The sequence below is a fragment of the Petaurus breviceps genome, unplaced genomic scaffold (assembly GCF_028583685.1).
Source record: "Petaurus breviceps papuanus isolate PSGF00001 unplaced genomic scaffold, PetGlider_PUasm1.0 90750, whole genome shotgun sequence".
Classification (NCBI taxonomy): Eukaryota; Metazoa; Chordata; class Mammalia; order Diprotodontia; family Petauridae; genus Petaurus; species Petaurus breviceps.
Window position 1 is genome coordinate 457290 of NW_027187335.1, and position 20432 is coordinate 477721.

At 42.9% G+C, this 20432-nt stretch overlaps 1 protein-coding gene across 2 annotated transcripts; it reads left to right on the plus strand.

Moving 5' to 3' along the window:
- Positions 1-4307: 4307 nt before the first annotated feature.
- On the plus strand, positions 4308-19964 carry MKS1 (MKS transition zone complex subunit 1). Of its 2 annotated transcripts, XM_069067423.1 has the most exons (18): positions 4308-4422; positions 5822-5931; positions 8410-8480; positions 11015-11170; positions 12492-12586; positions 13348-13476; positions 13763-13867; positions 14505-14613; positions 14871-14927; positions 15874-15916; positions 16452-16514; positions 17327-17397; positions 17874-17943; positions 18210-18314; positions 18776-18909; positions 19377-19459; positions 19558-19655; positions 19745-19964. In XM_069067423.1, exons 1-18 carry the CDS (start codon positions 4343-4345, stop codon positions 19825-19827), a joined length of 1662 nt encoding a protein of 553 aa, XP_068923524.1. In that variant the 5' UTR covers positions 4308-4342; the 3' UTR covers positions 19828-19964. The 2 variants fall into 2 exon arrangements, with proteins under 2 accessions (XP_068923524.1, XP_068923525.1); XM_069067424.1 differs by lacking the exons at positions 17327-17397; positions 17874-17943.
- Positions 19965-20432: the final 468 nt, after the last annotated feature.

Here is a 20432-nt window from a genome sequence, read left to right on the forward strand (position 1 = left end):
GGTCTAATGGTGCTTAAAAAATATAATGGTAGTTAAAAGTTATTTTAATGTATATTTTTTCCATTGTTACTAAAACATCGTGCATTTCCCCCCCCAAATACTCCTCTCTATCAAACTGAATGGTTATTTTTTTAGTAGGGAGTTCATTGCAGTCTGCTGAAACACGAACACTGAATAATATTTTGCTGTACTTTAATAAATCAGACCTTCCAGACTTTGTAGCTCAATCACCAAGAGCTAGCTGGTTTCAAAAGAACACAATCTCATGAACTTTTCACTTCCTCTAAAGCCTTCCTGATGACTTCCTTGTTTTTCTTTTCTTGCATGGTGAATAAACATACAACATTTCTCAGTAAGTCTCTTGTTAAATTTTCCAAGAACTTAGTCTCCTGTCTTGGTGCATGTCATGCCCTTGCCCCTGCCTTCTTGGGAATAATGCCTCATTTGTTCAAGGAGTGAAGTGCATGGAAAACCAGACTGATAATTTCAAAATTGTTCCTAATGTTTTAGTGACAGAATAATCTATAAGATCTCAAACCATAGAGCAGCCTGTATCCCATACTAATCCTTTTGAGACAAGTGAATTAGCCCTTATTTGGGGAAGTAGAATGTTCTGGATAAAAGTGATCCCAGGACCAGGAAGACAAAAACCTTCCTTTCATTCAACGAGTTAAATGGGCCTTTGGGCAAACCACCTTTGGCACCCTAACTATTTGCACTTTGTTTGCATTGGGATGTAAGTTTGGGAGGTGAAAAGAATTGTAGAGGTCCTCTAGTCCAGCCTCTGTATTTTTCATAGATGAAGAAATTGGGGCCCAGGGAAGTTAATTGATTTGCCCAGCATCATGTGGGTGGTAGAGTCGGAGCTGGAACCCGAGGTTCTCTGCCTCTAGATTGAATAGGCGCTCTGCTCTTCTACATTGTCTCCTTCCCACCTTTCCATTCACAAAGCATTTCAGTCACATTAGTGTTTACTGGTAATAGCAGGTAAAGTGGAAAGAGAAATGGATTTGGATTTTGAGTTCTAAGGCCTAGCTAGCCCTGGTGCTACCTTCCCTCTCAGTCACAATATATTTTGGGAAGAACACTGGATTGGAATCAGAGAACCTGGGTTCAAATCCAAACTCCTCATTTTATGGTGCTTCCCATACTGATCAGTTAACCTTTGTTTTGTTCTTTAATCGCATGTTACATTCCTGTAACTTTCCCCTATTATTGTTCTCTCATGCCTCACCCTAATTACTTTGAACTTGATTTGTATGTAACTTATATTTACTTATCTGTGTACCTCTCTCCCCCTCCCCCATATCATGTAAGTTCCTTAAAAACAAAATAAAGACAGATAATTCTATAATTGGAGAAACATTGACTGTTCATAGGTAGGTCAAACCAATGCAATAAAAATAACTGACTAAATTAATTTATTTATTCAGTGTTGCACCAAACTCTCAAGAGAGTATTTTACAGATCTAAAAAAATAAGAATGAAATTCGTGAAAGAACAAAAGGTCAAGATTCTCAAGGGTAATCATGAAAAGAAGTGGGGAAGAAGGAGATAAGTACCAGTTCAAACTTTATGACAGAGCAATATTCATTAAAAATGACTTGGTACTGGTTAAAAAGTAAAAAGGTAGATCAGTAAAACACATTAGGTAAATATGGTGTTTGGTAAGCCCAAACACCACAGTTACTGGGGGAAGACCTCACAAAAACTGCTGGGAAAACTGTGTAACACTTTGGTGGCAATTAGTTTTAGACCAACATCTCATATCACATACCAAGAAAAGCTCCAAATGGATACATAAAGTAGATATAAAAGGTTACATCATAAACAAATTAGAAAAGCAAGGAAGAAATTGCCTTTTGGATCAATGGACAGAGGAAAAGTTCATCACCAAATAAAGAATATAAAGGATCATATAAGACAAAATAGACAGTTTTGATTCTAGAAAATTTAAAAATTTTGTGCAAAGTGAACATAATAAAAATTAGAAGGTAAGTAGGTAACTGGGAATATATCTGTGCAACAAGTTTCTCTGATAAAGGACTCATATCCAAGATATATAAGGAACATATTCAAATTTATTAGAGTAAGAACCATTCTCCAATAGATAAATTATCAAAGGGATAATAGAAGAAATCTAAGTTATCAACAATCATATGAAAAAATGCTCTAAATCACTAATAATTAAAGAAAAGCAAATTAAGGTAATCTTGAAGCTCCAACTCATCAATCAGACTGACAAAGATGACAAAAATAGAAAACAACACATATTGGAGGAACTATAGGAAAATAACAATTAATAATGACTAACATTTACATAGTACTTATTATGTGTCAGACGCTGTGGTAAGTGCTTCACAATTATTATCTTCTTTGAGACTCACAACCCTGGTAAGTAGGTACTATTATTATCACCATTTTACAGATAATGAAACTGAGACAGAGACCTGAATTGCTCAGGGTCACATAGCTAATATGTATCTGAGGCAGATTTAAACTTCGGTCTTTCTGACACCAGGCCCAGCATTCTGCCCGCTGTGCCACTTAGTCACCCCCAGCAGATACATGAATGAAATGTGGATGGAGCTATGAATTGTTGTAGAGGTTCTGAAAAGCAATATGGAACTATCTCAGAGAGTTTCCAAACTTTGCATACCCTTTGATCCAGCAATACCACTATTAGGCCTATACCTCAAAGAAATCAAAGAATGAGATAAGAAATCTATATGTACAAAAATATTTATAGTAACTCTTCTTGTGCTAGCCAAATACTGGAAACTAAAGGGATATCTTATTGACCAACAGCTTAACAAATCATGGTATGTGAATGTAATAGAATAATATCGTGCCACCATAAGGAATTATGAAACAGATTTTTTTTCAGAGGAAATTAGGAAAACATCTATGAGCTGATATAGTGGGAAATGAAAAGAAATAAGAGAACAAATTATTGTTCTCAATGATGACAGTATTATGGAGAAAAAGAACTTGGAAAAACTTTAGAATTCTGATCAATGCATTGAGAAACCACAATTCCAAAAGAATGAAAGCAAAACACAGTATTCATCTCTTGACAGAAAGGTAATGAACATAAATGCAGAAAGAAACATATATTTGAGTACCTAAGCTAACATGAGAATTTGTTTTGCTGAATTAGACAGCTGTGTACAAAGGGCTTCGTTTTTCAGGATTTTAAAATTTTTTCTCATTTGGAAGTGAGTGGGAACCACAGATTAATAAAAAATGTTTCTTAATTAAAAAAAAACAATTTTAAAAGAAAAAACAAACAAAAAGGAAAGTGGATACTATAGGTGAATAATGATCAAGCTTGTTCCTTAGAATCTCCCTCCCTTCTTTCCAGAGGTTGATGGGACAATGGGTATGAAGGTACATATTGTCCGTCTCTTGGTGGTTTGGTTAGTTTTGCCAAACTCTTTTTACACTCTTTTTTATTGTTATGAAATCAAGGTGATATAAAAATGAAAGCTATCAATACAAATTAAACATTTTTAAGCTACTTGAGGGGAGAATTTTTTATTTTTATGTATCAAGATTATCACAGTGTCAATATTATCACATCAAGATTAGCACAGTGTCAGCATGTGGCACATAATAATAGTTTTTAGTACTTTAAGGTTTACAAAGCACTTCACACATATTATCTCATTTTTTTCTCACAACCACCCTAGGAAGTAGGTGTTTTTGTTATCCCCATTTTTATAGATGAAGAAACTTGGGTCACACAGCATTCGAACTCAGCATCCCGACTCCATGTCCACTGCCCTGCTTCAAACTGACTTAATGAATATTATTGATTGATTGCCTATAATCTGCTCCTCCTGAGGAAAATCACAACCTCTGTAATTTACCACTATGTAAAATGACGTGGTTGGAATGAGATGCTCCAGCTAAGGGATTCTTAGTCTTAACTCTTTTGTGTCTTAGACCCCTTGAGCAGCCTGGCGAAGCCAACTAACCTAAGGACCCCTTTCCAGAATCATGAATTGCTAAATTTACCTTTGAGGTTAATGAAAACAAATTTGGGACCCCTAAAATCTGTCGGGGGTCTTTACAGACAGCCCCACTCTAGCTTCTAGATCGCACTCCCCAACTGGAGAGAAGCCTGGCCATTCTATAAGGGGGCCCCCTCTGTACGCAGGCGCCTGCCTCGAAGATCGTTCTTGGCTTAAAGAGAATGCCGGCAAGTCCGTCTAGAGTTTAGGATTGCATCATCGCCCCGCCCTGCACCAGGCCCCTCCCGGCGTGCCCCGTTGCCAAGGGAACTGGACTCGCGCGATTGCGCGCGTTGTCCCCGCGCAGGCGCAGTAAAGTGGCGGCCATGGCTGGCAGTGGCTGGAGTACTGATACCGGGGAGGCCGTGTATCGTTCCCGGGACCCCGTGCGCAACCTTCGGCTCCGGTACCGGCTTCCCCTCGTACCCGCTCCTCACCTCCCCATCCCCTCTGTTTATCCTCCATTTAATATGAACCTCGAAGGCCGCCTCTCCTCCCCGCCCTCATCCCCCCACCCCCTCAGCATCCCTGGAGCATCCGAGCTGGGCTACCTGGGATAGTGTAAGACTCGCTGCGCTCCGCCCCGGGTTCGAGTTATGCACTCTCTCCCTGTGTGACTTTGGGCAAGTCATTTGTCCTTCAGCCTCACTGCCCTCTTTTGTAACACGAGGAGGTTGGACTTCTGCCTCTGAGGTCCCTTCCAGCTCAAACACCAATGAGCCTAAGAACTGCGCCTGGTAATTCACGAGACATCATTATCATTATCAATTACAATAATAATAGCTAACGTTTATATAGCGCCTACTGTGTGCCAGGCACTGTGCTAAGCGCTTGACAATTTTTATCTCATTTGATCCTCAAAACTACCCTGGGAGGTAGGTACTTTTATTATCCCCGTTTTACAAATGGGGAAACTGAGGCAGCGGGTTTTTTTTTTTTTTAAGTGACTTGCCCAGGGTCACACAGCTAGTAAGTTTCGGGGCCAGATTTGAAGTTAGTTAAGACTGAATGGAGTCTCCCGGTCTGACTGTGTTAATCATTGTACATTGGTGAAACAAGGAGGTTGGGGCAGAGAGGATCTTTAGGGAAGCCCCTGGAAAGCAATGCCTGTTTTCAATTTTGTCTTCTTTGCATTTTGCACCTGGTACAAAGGAGTATTTGATATAGTGCTCATTGAATTGAGTGTAAGGTTCCTTTCAGCTTTAAGCCCTAAAATAAAGTCCATCTCCTCCTTCATTTTTGGGAGATGGGGGAGGGAGGAGGAACAGGCCCAAGGAGAGTAGCAAAGGCCCCCAAAGTAACTGTCAGTTTAGAATCCAGCTCTCCAGAATCAGTTAAATGCAGTGGAGCATTCTGGAGTCTGGAGACCTAGGTTCTAATGGGGCTCTGCTGTATGAACTTAAACCATTCTCCTTTGGACCTCTGTTTCCTTTGCAAAATGAGATTGTTGGTATAAATTTCTAAGCCCCCCCTCTTCCTAGCATTTTATAGGTACATGGTTCCCATCTCATGTCCCTTCTCTGAGACCTGAGTTATTCTCCCTCACACCTTACCACAAGTGTACTTTCACAGACATGATTTCCCTCAGGCCTCTTTCTACCACAATTCCTGAATATGCTGTTACCCATTCCCCACCAATTACAGACTTTGCTTTAACCCTCCCCCCATACACATTCCTGTAAAGTCTTGCCTGCCCTAGCTGCCCACTCCCATTTATGGTACTCTTTTCCAGTCCTGTGATATGACCACCCCATCACTGTGTTGTCTGTACTAGGCTTCTGTCTGTCTGTCTCTTTCTCTATCAGAGTTCATCTCCAGAGAATCACTACAAGTAGCCTCCTCCTCTGCCAGTCTTCTTCCCAGATGACCAATGACAGTGTAGACTTGACTACCTTTAAACTACAAACATCAGCTGGTATGTATTCATATTATGATTTGATTGGTTGGGAATTTGGGGAGGGTACTGGGAGTCGGTAGTATTTGAGGTCTGAGGGTAACCACTCCTGTTCACCTTCCTCCTACCTCCCAGGAAGCAGTAGTGACCTGAGTTCTCAAATTCTCTGCTCTTGTCCTGGACTTCTGGGGACTTTGTACCTTTGAGGAGGTTGGCCTGCTCTGCTTCCTCAAAAAGGGTTTGAGGGGAAAGGAGAAGTACATTGTTTTACGAAAAGAGTTCTGAATGGATACTAGTTGTGGCCTAGCCACATCACCTAGGCAGTCAGTCAGTAAACATTTGTTAAGCATCTCAGTTAAGTTAAGACTCAATGCCAGTCATTGTACTAAGCATAGCAGATACAAAGAAAAGCAATATATTCCCTGCTGTCAAGGAGCTCACAGTCTAATGGGAGACAACATGCGAACAATTTTGTACAAACAAGCTACATTCAAGATAAGTTGGAGATAATCAACAGAGGGAAGTTACTAGAATTAAGAGAGCTTGGGGAAGCCTTCCTGTACAAAGTGAAATTTTAGTTGAGACTTGAAAGAAGCCAGGAGACAGGAGGGAGAAAATTCCAGGCAGTGCCATTGCATAGAGTTAGGAGATGGAGTATCTTGTTAGGAACAGCAAGGAGGTCAGTGTCACTGGATTAAAGAGGCTGGGCAGGGTGTAAACTGTAAGAAGATTGGGGAGGTGGGGGGGGGAGTGAGTTATGAAGAGATTTGAACACTAAGGATCTTATATATGACAGCTCTCGAACCTATCAGAGTACATACTGCTGCATAGTTGTAACACATTCTGTAATGATGTGTTGCCCATTTCTGAGAATCAGTTTTCTCTTCTATAAAATATCTGCCTTACAGAGTAGCTATGCCAAATGAGATAATGTATCTGAAAGTGTTACAAAAGAGTAAAAAATTCTTAATGCTTTCTCATATATGTGACTTTGGGTAAATTCAAGATCCAAAAACCCTGGAAAGTGTGCTGGATTTGGAATCCGAGAACTTGGGTTTAAATCATGGCAATGCTACTTACTGACTGTGTGATCTTGGACAAATCAGTTTTCTTGATTTTCTCATTTGCAAAATGAGACAGTTGGACTAAATTGCCTTGAGGTCCCTTCTAGTTCTGAATCTCTAGTCCTTTGAACCCAAGCATACAGCTTTAACACACTTATTCTGCAACAGTGTTTTGGGGATTGGGGAAGTGACCTTTATGGAAGTAGACAGCCTTCCTTTTTGTCCCAAGCTGGAACTTACCATAGATTTTCCTACAGAAACATTAGTTAGAATGATGGTTAAATGTGGTTACATTATTGGTTACATGGATTTTGTGGAATGAAGAGAATCTTAACTGCCACTTTTAACATTTCTGTAGGAAAGTGAGTTCTGATTTTCAAATAACTGACATGTAGATTGTTAGCAATTGGTAACTGCCTATGAAATTCACCCTTTTGAGGCAGTTGTACATCTGAAATTTTCATTTGCTAAAGGATGAAGGAGAAACACTATTCAGTAACTAGACTCTTCCTTTCTTATTACTCTTGTAAAAATCCCCCAGGGGAAGAGGAAGAACAGATGGTGAAGTGGAAAGAACATTGGATTTGGAGGCCCAGGTCCTAGCTTCTGTGCCTTGCTCTCCTTTTTACTTCTGGCCTTAGTCAAGTATCTTTCTGTTTCCTGGCCTTAGTTATTTTATCTTTTAAATAAAGGGATTAGATTGGATTAGAAGTTCCAAGCCTGAACTCCATGAACTTTAAAAAAAAATGTTTTGATAACTATTTCAATTAAAATTGTTTCCCTTGTAATCCATTGTATTTTATTTGAGGCATTTAAAAATATTCTGAGAAGTGGTCCATCGGCATCACTAGATTGCCTACTAGAATGACACAGAAAAGGTTAAGAACCCCTCAGCTAGATGCTCTCTAAAGGATTCTTCAGCTCTAAATCTGTGATTCTAAGTTTCATCCTCTCTGTGCTCCTCCTCCTAATCTTTTCTCCTCTACAAATTATAAGTGACTTGGACATTATTGAGCATTTGTCTTTGAAGAAACTTTTCTGTTTGAAAAAGGTGAGCGTAGACTGAATTGGATTGGATTCTTCTTGGAAGTAAATCATTTTGCCTTCACTCAGCTCCCTTTTTCTGTGGGTACCGTGGCATGATCTGGTAAGCTCAAGGGGCTAGGATTCTCCTCCAGTAAAAACAAGCAGTTTGAGGAAGCCCAAGGTAGTGCTGTTTGACACTTATCACTGAAGTTTATATCCTGCTGCCAAATTCGAGCTGAAATTTGGGGAGTGAGGAGAAAGACGTGGAAAGCCTCTGCTCACAGGGCCATAATAAATGTTGGCCAATTAAGAGTATTACAGTGTTTGGCAGGTGAATGAAAGAAGTGCTTGGTTGTCCTCTGTAGAGGTAGAAGGGAGGAGGCAGCTGGCTCTTTCTGCTGTCTCATAGGTGGGCTCCGGAGAGATGAAGATGATGAAGAAGAGGTGGTGGTCAGTTGGCAGGAGAAACTCTTTAGTCAGGTGAGTCATTGGCTTCTATTTCCCCCTCCTCTTTCCACAGGTGTGACTGCTGACTATCTGGAGAGACAGCTACTGCCTCCAGGGAGGTTGTCGGCAGATCTACACATAGTGAACTGCTGTCTGACTTGATGAGCCATCTCCCAGTTCCCATGAGATGTCACTGAATCTCAGGAACCTCATTGGCCTCTAGTCCAACCCATACACAAAGGGAATACCTACTATAACCTACCAACAAGTGGTGGGGCAGCCTCTGCTTGGAGACCTCCTGAGGCAGCCCCTTCCGCTTTGGGACAGCTTTCATTGGAAATTTTCCTGACATCTAGCCCAAGTGTGCTTTTTGTAACTTTCACCCACTGTTCCTGGTTCTCCCCAGTGAGAGCAAGTTTGGTCCTTTTCTGTCTCCATGTGACAGCCCCTCAAATACTTGACAGTGCCCTGAGTCTTCTCTTCTTCAGACTAAATATGCCCAATTCCTGCAACTTATCCTCATGTAATAGGAGGATCCTTGTTTCTCCTCTTCCTTTTCTTTCTCGTTGTCCACTTTTTGATTATTCCCCATAGGAGAGAAAGTGAAAGGGAGGAAAACTTATATCCCACACATCACTGTTACTGCTAATGGGCAGCTCCAGGGGAAAAACAGAAGAAGCTCAAAGGTCTTCACCTGAATGAAGTTTGAGGATGATCTGAGATTTTAGTCGTTCATTCCCTGTCCTATGTTCTTTTTTATTTGTAACAAAAATACATCTAAGTTTTATTGATGCCTTTTGTTTTGCCCACACATTTGTCTGCCAGTGTGTAGCAGCAAGCACCCCAGTGTCCCCAGGGTGCCTGCTCACACAGGTTCTTGGATCTGCTTTGTTAAAGGAAAGCAACTCAAAATGGGTTAACAAGCTTACTTTAATCAGTCAGACATATATCGTTTACCTTGTTCAGGAGAAAAGGTCAGCACCCTGAACCTCAAAGTATACAGGCATAATTATCAAGACAGAAACATCAAATAGACAGATTTCCAAACTGTCCAACCATTACATCCATACCCAGTCAACATCTGGGTTTCCACATTCTGGGTTTTTCAAAGCCGGGGGACTCTCAACAACTTCTGGCTTCCCAGAATTCAGATCAAATCACAGAACATTTCTCAAAGTGAGTCCCAAAACAAAGCTACACATCAGGGCTTATATAGCCTTCTCCTGGCTCAGACAATGTAACAACCTTATTGACCCACTGGCCAATCAAAAAGTATCTACTGAAAAACAAGCCTCCCTCCCCAGGCTTCTGGTGCACTTTAGCCTAGGGGCAGGGAAGATCTTTAAAATTTACATTCGCATTACACAGTGAAAGGCAGCATAGTGTAGTGGATAGAGAGCTGGCCTCACATCCTGGCTGTATGACCCTGGGCAAGTCACTCAACCTCTCAGTGCTCTGGGCAGCTCTCTAAGACTAGAAGTTCAAAGAAAGTTCTGGCCCACATTAATGTAGGGAGTTCCCTTGTCCCTGAGTTGAATGAAATCACTCCCTAGTCCCATTATTTCCAGATATAACTTATCCACCTCAAAAAAGAAAGAAAAGAAAAGAAAAGCACTTCAGCAAGACTGACCAACACATCAGTCATGGCTGACAGTTTATGCCCTGTTCCACACCTGTAGTTACCTACCCCTTCAAGGAGGGAGATTCATTTATTTCTACTCTCCTCAATGGCCATGCTTGGTCATTATAAGTGTTTATATAGCAATTATATACTGTTCACTTTTGGTCTTTTGTTCTTTCTGTTTACATGGTTGTAGTCATTGTATATATTGTTCTCTTGGTTTGATTTAATTTACTCTGCATTTAAGTCTTCTCATACTTTTCTGAATTCTCCATATTCATTGCTTCATATGTCAAAATAACATCCATTACATTCATGTAGCACAATTTGTTTAGCCATTGCCTTATCCCTGGACACCTCCTTTTTTTCCATCTCTTTGCTTTGAAGTACTGCTTTGAATATCTTGGTGTGAATGAGACCTTCCTTTCTGTCTTTGTCTTCTTTGTAGTTTTTACCTAGCATCAGGTCCTCTGCTTAAAATGATATAGATGGGGCAGCTAGGTGGTGCAGTGAACAGAGCACCGGCCCTGGAGTTAGGAGGACCTGAGTTCAAATCTAGCCTCAGACACTTAACACTTATTAGCTGTGTGACCTTGGGCAAGTCACTTAACCCCAATTGCCCCACCCTCCCCCCTCCAAAAAACAAAAACAAATAAAATGATACAGATATCTTAGTAACCTTTTCAAGCAGAATTCTAAAATGTTCTTGTGCCTAGGCTAATTCACAGTTATTCCATTTGAAATGTATTAGTGTACTTGTCTTTCAACAGCCCTTCCAATGTTGTTTCTGTTCTATTCACATTCTTTAGCCTGGATAGCAGAGAGTTGACTATATAAGTGTGCCAAGGAGAATAAATTCTGTAGGATCAATTTGGGTGAGAAACAATACGAATTTCACTTGAGGGTTTTCTTAAGAACACCTTGTTCTCTATCCCTGTGCTTGAAGTTTGAAGTGGACCTGTACCAGAATGAGTCAGCCTGTCAAACTCCACTGGATCACCAATATCACCAGGAGATCTTAAATCTGGAGGCCTCTGGGGGCAGGAAGAATCACCGTATCTTCACCTACACTGATTCTGATCGATATACCAACTTGGAGGAGGTATATTCTTCATTTTGCTATGTCCAGACTTTCTCCCCACTTCTAGTTGCCCATGCCCTTTTTGGAAATTCTAAACCTGTCAGTTTGTGGAGGGTGTACTTAACTGGGCCTGGCATCTCCTTTTCTGGGCTAGCAGCCAGGCTGGGATAAAGTAACCCAAATTTGCAGGGAGTGTGGCTACTGCTTCTCTTCTTTATTAATGTTGATCCCATGTCTAGAGAGCTTGGGGGAGTCAAGATAGGTATGTAAATTGCAGAAGGGGAGAAACATTTCCCAGGATCTTTCCATACTGGCACAAAATAAAGATTAGAATGTTAAACTCCAGAAGTTAAACTAAGATTCTGTTTGGGCATTTAGGAGAGAAATCCAAAACAGCTGTGAGGCTATGTCCAGGCCACAGTTCATAGCTTATATCCTTGCACTGAATTTGTACTTTGTATGTCTGTGCTTGTTAACATGTTGTTTGGGGAATGTGTGTGCACACATGTACATGCATGCATTCTTTCTCTTCATTGAGACTTCAAACTCCAACACAGGGACCACTGTCTTTTGCTTTTCCTTTTATCACCTTACTTAATCATTATGTTGTTCTTAATTCACAAAGCATTTTCCTCACAACCACCCTGGGAGGCAGGGAGTTAATCATATTACAGGAAAGAAAACCGAGGCTCAGTGAGATTCAGTGACTTGACCACAGCATCTTAGGACTAGTAAACAGCAAAGCTATAACTCAGTTTCAAGTCTGACCAAATATAAAGCTTTTCACAGTCTACCATGCTGTCTTAGAATGTTGGGTGTCGTGCTCTGTACACAGTAGGTGTTGAGTAAATGCTGTTGGTTGAATCAAATGCTGTCCTCAGGTTAACTGTGAAACAGGGTATGAATTGTCTGGTTTGGATTCTGGATATTTTCTTTGTGAAAATTAAAATAAAATATGGTTAATGCTGTGTTTGTGTGTAGAAATCTTCAAAAGGTTTTTATCCGTAGATGACTCTCCCCACTCCCTGATGAAATTGCCTATTACTGGGTAGCCCCACGCTGCCTTTGGTTGGCATGTGCTCAGAGAATGCAAACTGAGTATAATATGAGCATAATCGAAGCTTAGTTAAGAAGGCTACTGTGTTGCCTACATTATGAGACAAAGCCAAGGGGAGATCATTTGTAAATTAGCTGTGCTACCTCTTACCTTATAGGTAATTGGTGACAGTTTACTAGGCCTAGGTCCTGGGATTGGGAACAGAAAGCAAGAATATTCCCTTGGTTGCCTAGCCTCAGGTTATCATGAGTAGATGGGTGACATATGACTGCTGTCTTTTCTCAGCATTGTCAGAAAATGACCACCTCGGACACTGAGGTTCCCTCATTCCTGGTTGAGCGAATGGCAAATGTCAGGCGACGTCAGGATCGACGAGGGCTGTGAGTACAAGCAGGTGCCAAAGGGTCATGGGCTAACTTAGTGAAGCCAGTCTGGGCTTTTTGCTCCCTGTAGTCTCCTTTATCCTCCTGGGTCAGATGAAGTAGGGAGGGAACTATACCTGCTGTCGTGAGCAGACCAGATCTAGACTGGTATATTCCCTCCTGGGTTTATTTTAGGAATTTCAGGAAGGCCTTCCTTTAGCTGTGGGATAGCCTGGAACTCAGATGCTTATTAGCTGTGTGACCCTGAGCAAGTCACTTAAACCTATTGGCCTCAGTTTCCTCATCTGTAAAGTGAGCTGGAGAAGGAAATGGCAAGCCTCTCCAGTGTCTTTGCCAAGAAAAGCCCAAATATGGTCATGAAAAGTCAGACATAATAACACCACCAGCCAGGGAGGCAAAGAGCCTGGAGGTCATTTCATAATAGAATTGGTTAAAAGAACAGGGAATGTTTAACTTAGAGAAGAAAGAACTTAGAGTGGGATGTGATAGCTGTTGTTGAAGTAATTGCAAGTGTCACATGGAAGAAAAACTAGATTTATTCTGTTTGGCCCCACAAGGGGTAGAAGTAGCAAAGAGGCACACTTGGGCTTGATGGCAGAAAGAAGTAGAGCTGTCTCATAGTGGAATGGATGACCTTGAGGGTAGTGGGTACCCTTTTCTAACTCTCTGCTGCTTCCAATCTTTATTTTGCCTCACATCTCTGCCAGAAAGAGTCTTTGGGGATAGGTAGGACAGTGTCCCCATGATGTTTCCTACAGGGAAAGTAATGTACACAAGTCCCGAATTATCACCTGGGAACCATCAGAAGAATTCATTAGGAGCAACCATGTCATCAACACACCGCTTCAGACCATGTACATCATGGCAGACCTGGGACCCTATGGAAAGTGAGACCTCTGACCACACTGCCCAGATCCCTGTCCTCTCTTTCCTTCACCTATAATATTTGTCCATGGGAAAAGAAGATCGTTGTCACTGTAGGGGTGAGTGGGAGGAAAGCTTGCCTCTCTCAGCTTTGTTTTGGAAAACTGCATTGTAGTAGCAGTTATACTCCGAGGGAGATTAGAAAGGCAGCTGCCCCTCAGCTGTTCCTTGGCCTTCTGATGTCCTCCCCTCTGTCCTTGGTGCTGAGGTGAGCCCCCTGAACATGAGCCTTAATTTCCTGGTCTGTAGGCTTGGTCAGAGAAATTATGAACAAGTCCTCTGTACGCTGAAAGTGGACAGTAATGGAGTGCTCACAGTGAAACCAGATTTTACAGACAACAAGGGGCCTTACAGGTGAGGAAAGAGGGGAGTGCTATTGGGGAGAGTGCAGTGGGCTGAAATCTTTTTCCTTAACTTCATTTTTTGATGCCAGAAACTGATATTTTAAGAAAGTCTGATTCCTTTCCATTGTTCACTTTAAGGGCTCTACTTTTAATGGAATAACTTGTCTCAGGGGCAGTGACTAGAGCAGGATTTTTTTTTAAACCTTTTAAATTATTAATTTACCAACCATAAAATTTCATCAGAAAAAAATACAAAAGGGGCTTGTTTGTGGAACTGTGGAATTCTGTGACAGTTTTTTTAAGTGTATATTACGTTTAACATAATAATAGAAAACAAACTGTCCTGCTTGTCTGGGTCTCCTTCTGAACTTCTTTCCTTGGAGCAGTTTTATTTCAAGGAATGGATGAAATTAAACTGAGGGTCATTCTTGTTCCTATCTTGTCCCAAACTGTGATATCCTTATAGACAACCAACCATATTTAACCCTCTGGAAGGTGTAAATTGAGCTACTAAGTACTTGCCATCCTTCTGCTCCCCCACTTTCAGCCCCCCAGCCAAATATACTAGACCAGACCTGAGAGGTTACATCTGTTTTGCCCAGACTTAATGTCTTTGCTCTGACTTTGGTTCCTTGCGTTCTGAGCAGAATTGTAATGGAGGGGGAGAAGCAGGAGCTGTGGAAGTACACGCTTAACAACGTGTCCTCACCTGCACAGCGAGAGGAAGAAGAGCGGGAACAACGTGTGTTCAAGGATGTAAGGCCTCCTTTTTCCCCACTGTTCTCCAGGGTGGGCCTCAGAGACTAGGGGCTGAGACTGTGTCCAAGGATGGGGGCAGCAGTTTCTCTTCTTCCCCGCTGTTGGACTGTCCAGAGAATTAGGACCAGCTGTGGTCACCTAGTTTTCTATGCCTTCCCCCTTTGTTATTTCTCATCCCCTTTCTGGTCAGAGCTAAAACCCAGGGAGAAAGAGAGAGAAGGCAATAAGCTTCTGCTTTTTGGTTGTTTTCTCAGCTCTATGGCCGGCACAAGGAGTACCTCAGCAGCCTTGTGGGTTCCGATTTTGAGATGGTGAGTATCCTCAGTTCCCTGTAGTATGACTAATTGCATGAATTTAGAGCACGATAACTGTGGCTAAACAAGTATATGGTTGTCATACCTCCTGAGCATTTTTCTTTCAAGTGCCAGGAAATGGGAAGTGATGTCAGCACCATCCATCAATAGTTCTTGACTCTTTAACAGAAAAACAGATTAAGTTGGTTATGCTGGGATCCTTCTATCCTCTCTCCAGAATCTCCAAATCTGGCTGTACAGTATAGCAGAAAGAGCACTGAGTTTTGAGTCAGAAGATGTGAGATTAAATCCCGCTGCTTTGACTTACTCCATTTGTGTGCCTTTGGTCACCCCAGGCCTCAGTGAAGGAAACTGAGGCCCAGGGTGACCAAAGACCAGAAGTGCAGGGAGTAAGTAGAAGTGTCTATGAAATAAAGTAGGGGGGTTAACATTTGCTAGACTCCTTTCTCACTCTCAATCCAAAATCTAAGTCTGCAGGAATGGATGGCTTTCTTGTGGGTGGGATCCACTACTGGTTTTCTGCCCTCTGCCATCCAAGAAAAAGAGAATGCTTGGGTGCTTCATTCTCCACCATACCTCACTGGGCAGCTGCTGTTACTGCCCTCTACCTGTTTTTATTGGTCTCCCTCATTGCTTTGGTCCCTTTCACTTGCCTTCTGTGCTTTTTCTTTTTCCACTTTTCAGAAATAAGAGAACAGTGCATTAGTGGGAGGTAGTAGTTACACACACACACACACACACACACACGCGCGCACACACACACACACACACACACACACACACACACACACACACCCCCCCAAGGTCCTGACACCTGGGATCAGATAGTAGCTCTAAGTCCCTTTTGCCTTAATAGTTTGTGGCTGTGATCCCTGGAAGTGGGACTCTGGTTATTGGACAGCATCTTTTAGGACTTCCTAATCTTTTTTCCACTCTGCCTTAGGCTATTCCTGGCTCCCTGCGGCTCTTTGTAAATGGAGAAGTAGGTAAGTGACTTAATAGGATGTGGTAGACTACAGAGTTTGCTGGACTGGGAACCAGGAGAGCCCTGGGTTTGACCCTGAGAATAAATCCTTGTGCCCCTCTGTGTCTCAGATGCCTCATCTCTAAAATGAGGGCATTAATACCCGTAGCAGTCATTTCATGCTGTTGTTGTGAAGATGCTCTGTGTTAAGTGTTTGCCAAGCCTTAGAACACTGCATGAATCATCTGTGATTGCCATAGTGATCCCTTGTGCTTAGGCAGCACCTGACATTGTAGGTGAGCCACAATCCCCCAAAGGAGGTCCTACGTTTAGCCCATGGAAACCAGAAGCACTTGTGATAGTCAGTGATGCTGGTGTTCTGGAGCACTGAGCTTTTCCTGGCTAAATCATTACACAGCTTTGCTTAACCTGAAGGGTGACTGTAGATCAGGACCATGAAGGAATCTATTGTAGACCCACTGATGACCCTTGTGGGGGGGTGTACCATGCTGGAATCATTCACAGAGGCCCGTTCCCTCTCTTACCTTTCTTTTCAGTTTCAGCCCAGGGCTATGAATATGACAATCTCTATGTGCACTTCTTTGTGGAGCTGCCTAATTGTAAGTAATGCCACAACCTCTGCAGAAGGTACTCAACCAATTTATGACATTTTTTTCCATGGGGAGAGACTTGTGTTGCCACTTAATTCGAAGTACAGGCAAAATAGGTGCTAGGATGTACTTTCCCTCCTGTTTGTCTTCATCTGTGATGAGAACTTCTAGGGGAAGCCCATTGTCGAACTCACTGCCCCCTGGGGTCAGTGGCATGGAGCAGATAGAGTGTCCAACAGAGCTGTTATTTCCTAGGGCCAAGTAGGATGGCTTCTTTCCTTTTCTCACAATGACTATTTAACACAGATCTAAGCGGGGACTTAGCTGGAAAGAAGAGGCCTACTCACATTTCTTGAGGATATGACCTTTGCATCCTTAGGCAGCTAGGAGGTACAGTGAATAGAACATTGGACTTGGAGCCAGCAAGTCCAGAGTTCAGATCCAGACTCAGACACTTATTAGCCATGTAATCCTGAGCAAGTGATTTAATCTCTCTGAGCCTCAGTTTCCTCACCTGTAAAATGGGGATAATAATAGCACCTACCTCCCAAGTTGTGAGGATAAAGTGAGATAACATTTGTGAAATGCTCTACAAACCTTAAGGTACTGTGGAAATGCTAGCTATCTTCATCATCATTATTATTATCCTTGCCCCTGGCACTGTGCCCAGAACAGAGTAGGCCAACTGAGCTGTTACCCAGCTGTTTCCCTTGACTTTATCCAAGGCTTCCTCTGAGAGTTGTCATGATTCTTCTAGGCCCCTTGACTCCAACCTCTGAAGATACCAGTGAACTAACTGCTTTCTGGTTTTTGGTTCCTAGGCTGGTCAGTTTCTCCATTTCAGCAGCTCTCAGGAGTAACACAGACTTGTGTTACCAAGTCAGTAGGAATGGTAAGGAGAAAGAGAAGAATGAATCTTTAGAACAGAGCTGAAAATCTGCTTTGGGGATTGCACTTGAAGTTATCAGGCAGACATATAACAGGGATGTGTCCAGAGCTGAGTCATGGGCTCTCCCTCAGAGGCCTGAGTTAGTCCTTTTGGTATAGGGGCATCATCTCTGCCCCTAGAAAAATCAGGTGACCAATCAGTGAGTCTGTATTGAGCACCAACTATGTGACAGGCACTTGTGCTGGGTGCTGGGCATGCAGGTACCACAAATGAAGCCATCAGTGGCTGCAGTTTGTGTGGGAAGCTCTTCTGCTCTGCTTCTGAGTTGCTGTGTCCCTGGATGCCATCACCAGGCCTCCAGCAGCCTTATGAAAGTGACTCTCTGAATGGGTATAGTGGAGGAGAACTTCTGAGGGAGGCTGCTTTTTCTGCTCTCTGAGACTTTCCATAGCCTGATGATCCTTCTGTGCCCCCGCCAGGACGAAGTGGCTTACTTCTCTTACCCTTTCACGTTTGAGGCTTCATTCTTCCCTGATGATACATTTCTTGGTAAGTTGGTCATGGGCTTGTAGATTTAGAGCTGGAAGGGTCCCCATGGTCATCGGCCCTTTATTTTCAGATGAAGAAACCGAAGCCTCAAGAAGGGAAATGACTTACCCAGTGTCGTGCAAATTGCAAATATCAAAGTCAGGATTTGAATTTTAATCCTCTCACTCCAACCGCCGTAACTGTAGCAGTATTCCACACTGCCTTATCTCCTAATCCAGGGCCAGTCCTTGGCAATGACTGGGTACCACTGCTGTTTACTTATGCAGATTTCCCTCAGTGGCCTGTGCTGTACTTGGAGGTCATCTCACTGGATTTCTGGCAGAGATATAGAGTAGAAGGCTATGGGTCCATAGTACTGCCCTTAGCACCAGGTAAATCCACCCATCCCTCTCCTTTCCTATTATAAAAATGCTCTAGGCACTCACGAAGTATATCACAGAACTAGAGGTTTTCCAAACAGTGATTCTGTTTCTGGAGTAAAGGGGCTTTAATTAGGGGTTGGAAGACATTTTCATTATAAGTACTTCATATATCTTTGAAGTTCTCATTGTATTGTCCATTAAGGACTACTGGATGTAGCTCTAACTGCCTTCCTCAGCTGATTGTGACATTCTGGGCACTCTTTAGTATCTCTTCTAAACTCCCCTGGTTTTAGGGCTGTGAGAGAGGAGGCAGCTCTTATTCTGAAATTCCACTAAAAGCCAGGTGATTATTGGTCCAAATGTTTCATGGCTCCTGTTACTGACTTGCTGGTGGCAAGGTATATATCAGAGTTGTTCTCTGTGATTCAGTATTCTGACTGGATGTTCTTATTGTCCTTTTGGCAAAATAGGGTCTCATACTATCAAAGCCTCAACATGGAGGCCAATGGAGTCAGGAACTCTGGCAGAACTGAGGAGGTTTTTCATTGGGGGCTCCCTAGAGTTGGAAGACATGTTATATGTGCGAATACCAGGGAACTTCAAGGTGAGTTTTTCCCTGGCTAGGTCCAAGGAAATGAACCCTGCCCTTCCAACCTGTTACTCTGTAGAAAATAAAATATGGGACAAGTCCAATATCGACTTGTCCATTGTTCTGGCATTAGGGATGATCCCCTTCCCTCCCATAGTCAAGGTTGTCTGTGGTGCCATAGGCTCTAGGAGGCCCCCAGCTACATTCTAACATAAGATGTAAGTATGCTGCCAATCTCAGAAAACAGAAAATCCCCTTTTTCCTCCCTCCTTCCTAGAGGCTGCTGGTCTGAGATGGAAAAGGGTGTATTTATAGGAAGGCAACCAGCCACGTTGGGCACCTTGTTCTTTGGTAAAACTGGAGCTGTTCCTACACTTGGAATTCCCAGCCCACCTCTAGCTGAACAGTGGAGAGGATGCCTGCTGGTCGAAGTAACGTAGGGTGGTGTGGCTCACTGATGCTTTTGTACGTCTGTTCCCCAGGGGAGCCGTCTGAGCCGCTTTGGGTTCCGCACTGAGACAACAGGCAGTGTCACCTTCCGCTTTCACTGCCTCCATCAGTCCAGGTAAGTGGCCTTGGTCTGGGTGGCTTGGTGCTCACTTGCACAGAGGTTCCTCACCCCTAGTCCAGACTCTACTGACTAGTCTTGGTGCTCCCCAACAGGGCCTTTTTGAAGTCTAGCTTCACTCGGGAAAAGATGCACAGTTTGCTGGAACGCATGGAAGGAGCCCACCAGCAAAGTAGTGTTTTTAATGTGCTAGGTAGGTTTCTTCCTTATGCTAACTTCCTGCACAAGCCTATTCTCCCCTGACCAAGCAGGCTAACCCTTTTTCATCTTCTGCTTTTTCAGAGGCCTTCCAGCGAGCCCGACGTCAAATGCAGGAGGCTCGGGAAAACCTCTCTCAGGATCTAGTGAGCTCCCCAATGCTGTAATCTCCCAGCCACAATGCTTTCTAAGGCTGGTGCTGCCTCTTTTCCTTTCTCCTCTCATGCCCTGGACCATGGTCATATGCTCCCTGAGAACCAAGAACAGTCCCTCCAAACCCTCTGAGACCATGGGCTGCCCTGTGGCCCATGGACAGCCTTCCATCTCTGTTGACATCTTGTTACAGCAGATTCCAGCAAGGCCAGCACTTACTAGGATGAGGGCTGCGTAGGCAGAGGGACTTTATTGCAAGCTTGATCCCTCAGGGAGCCCCAGACTGGCCTGCCCTGTAGCAAGCAAGGGCAGCAGATTAGGACCTGAGGTGTTAGGAGATTCCAGGACCTCACAGGGGAAGCCAGAAAGAAAGAAGAGGTAAAACGAATAAGGGTATCCATCACCATCTGAGAGGCAGAGTTCTGCCTCTCACCTACCCAGTCCGACCTAACTCATATTGTTGAGTGCTGAGTTTTTGCTTTTAGGTTTTAAATATAAAACTTGTTTTTATACCTTCTCATGTTTTCTTGTTTAATTTTCCACCCAGATGGCTGGCACATTCAGGTTCTCTCAGAACTCTGTGATTTGGTGGACTAACCTGAAGAGATTCTAATTTCTT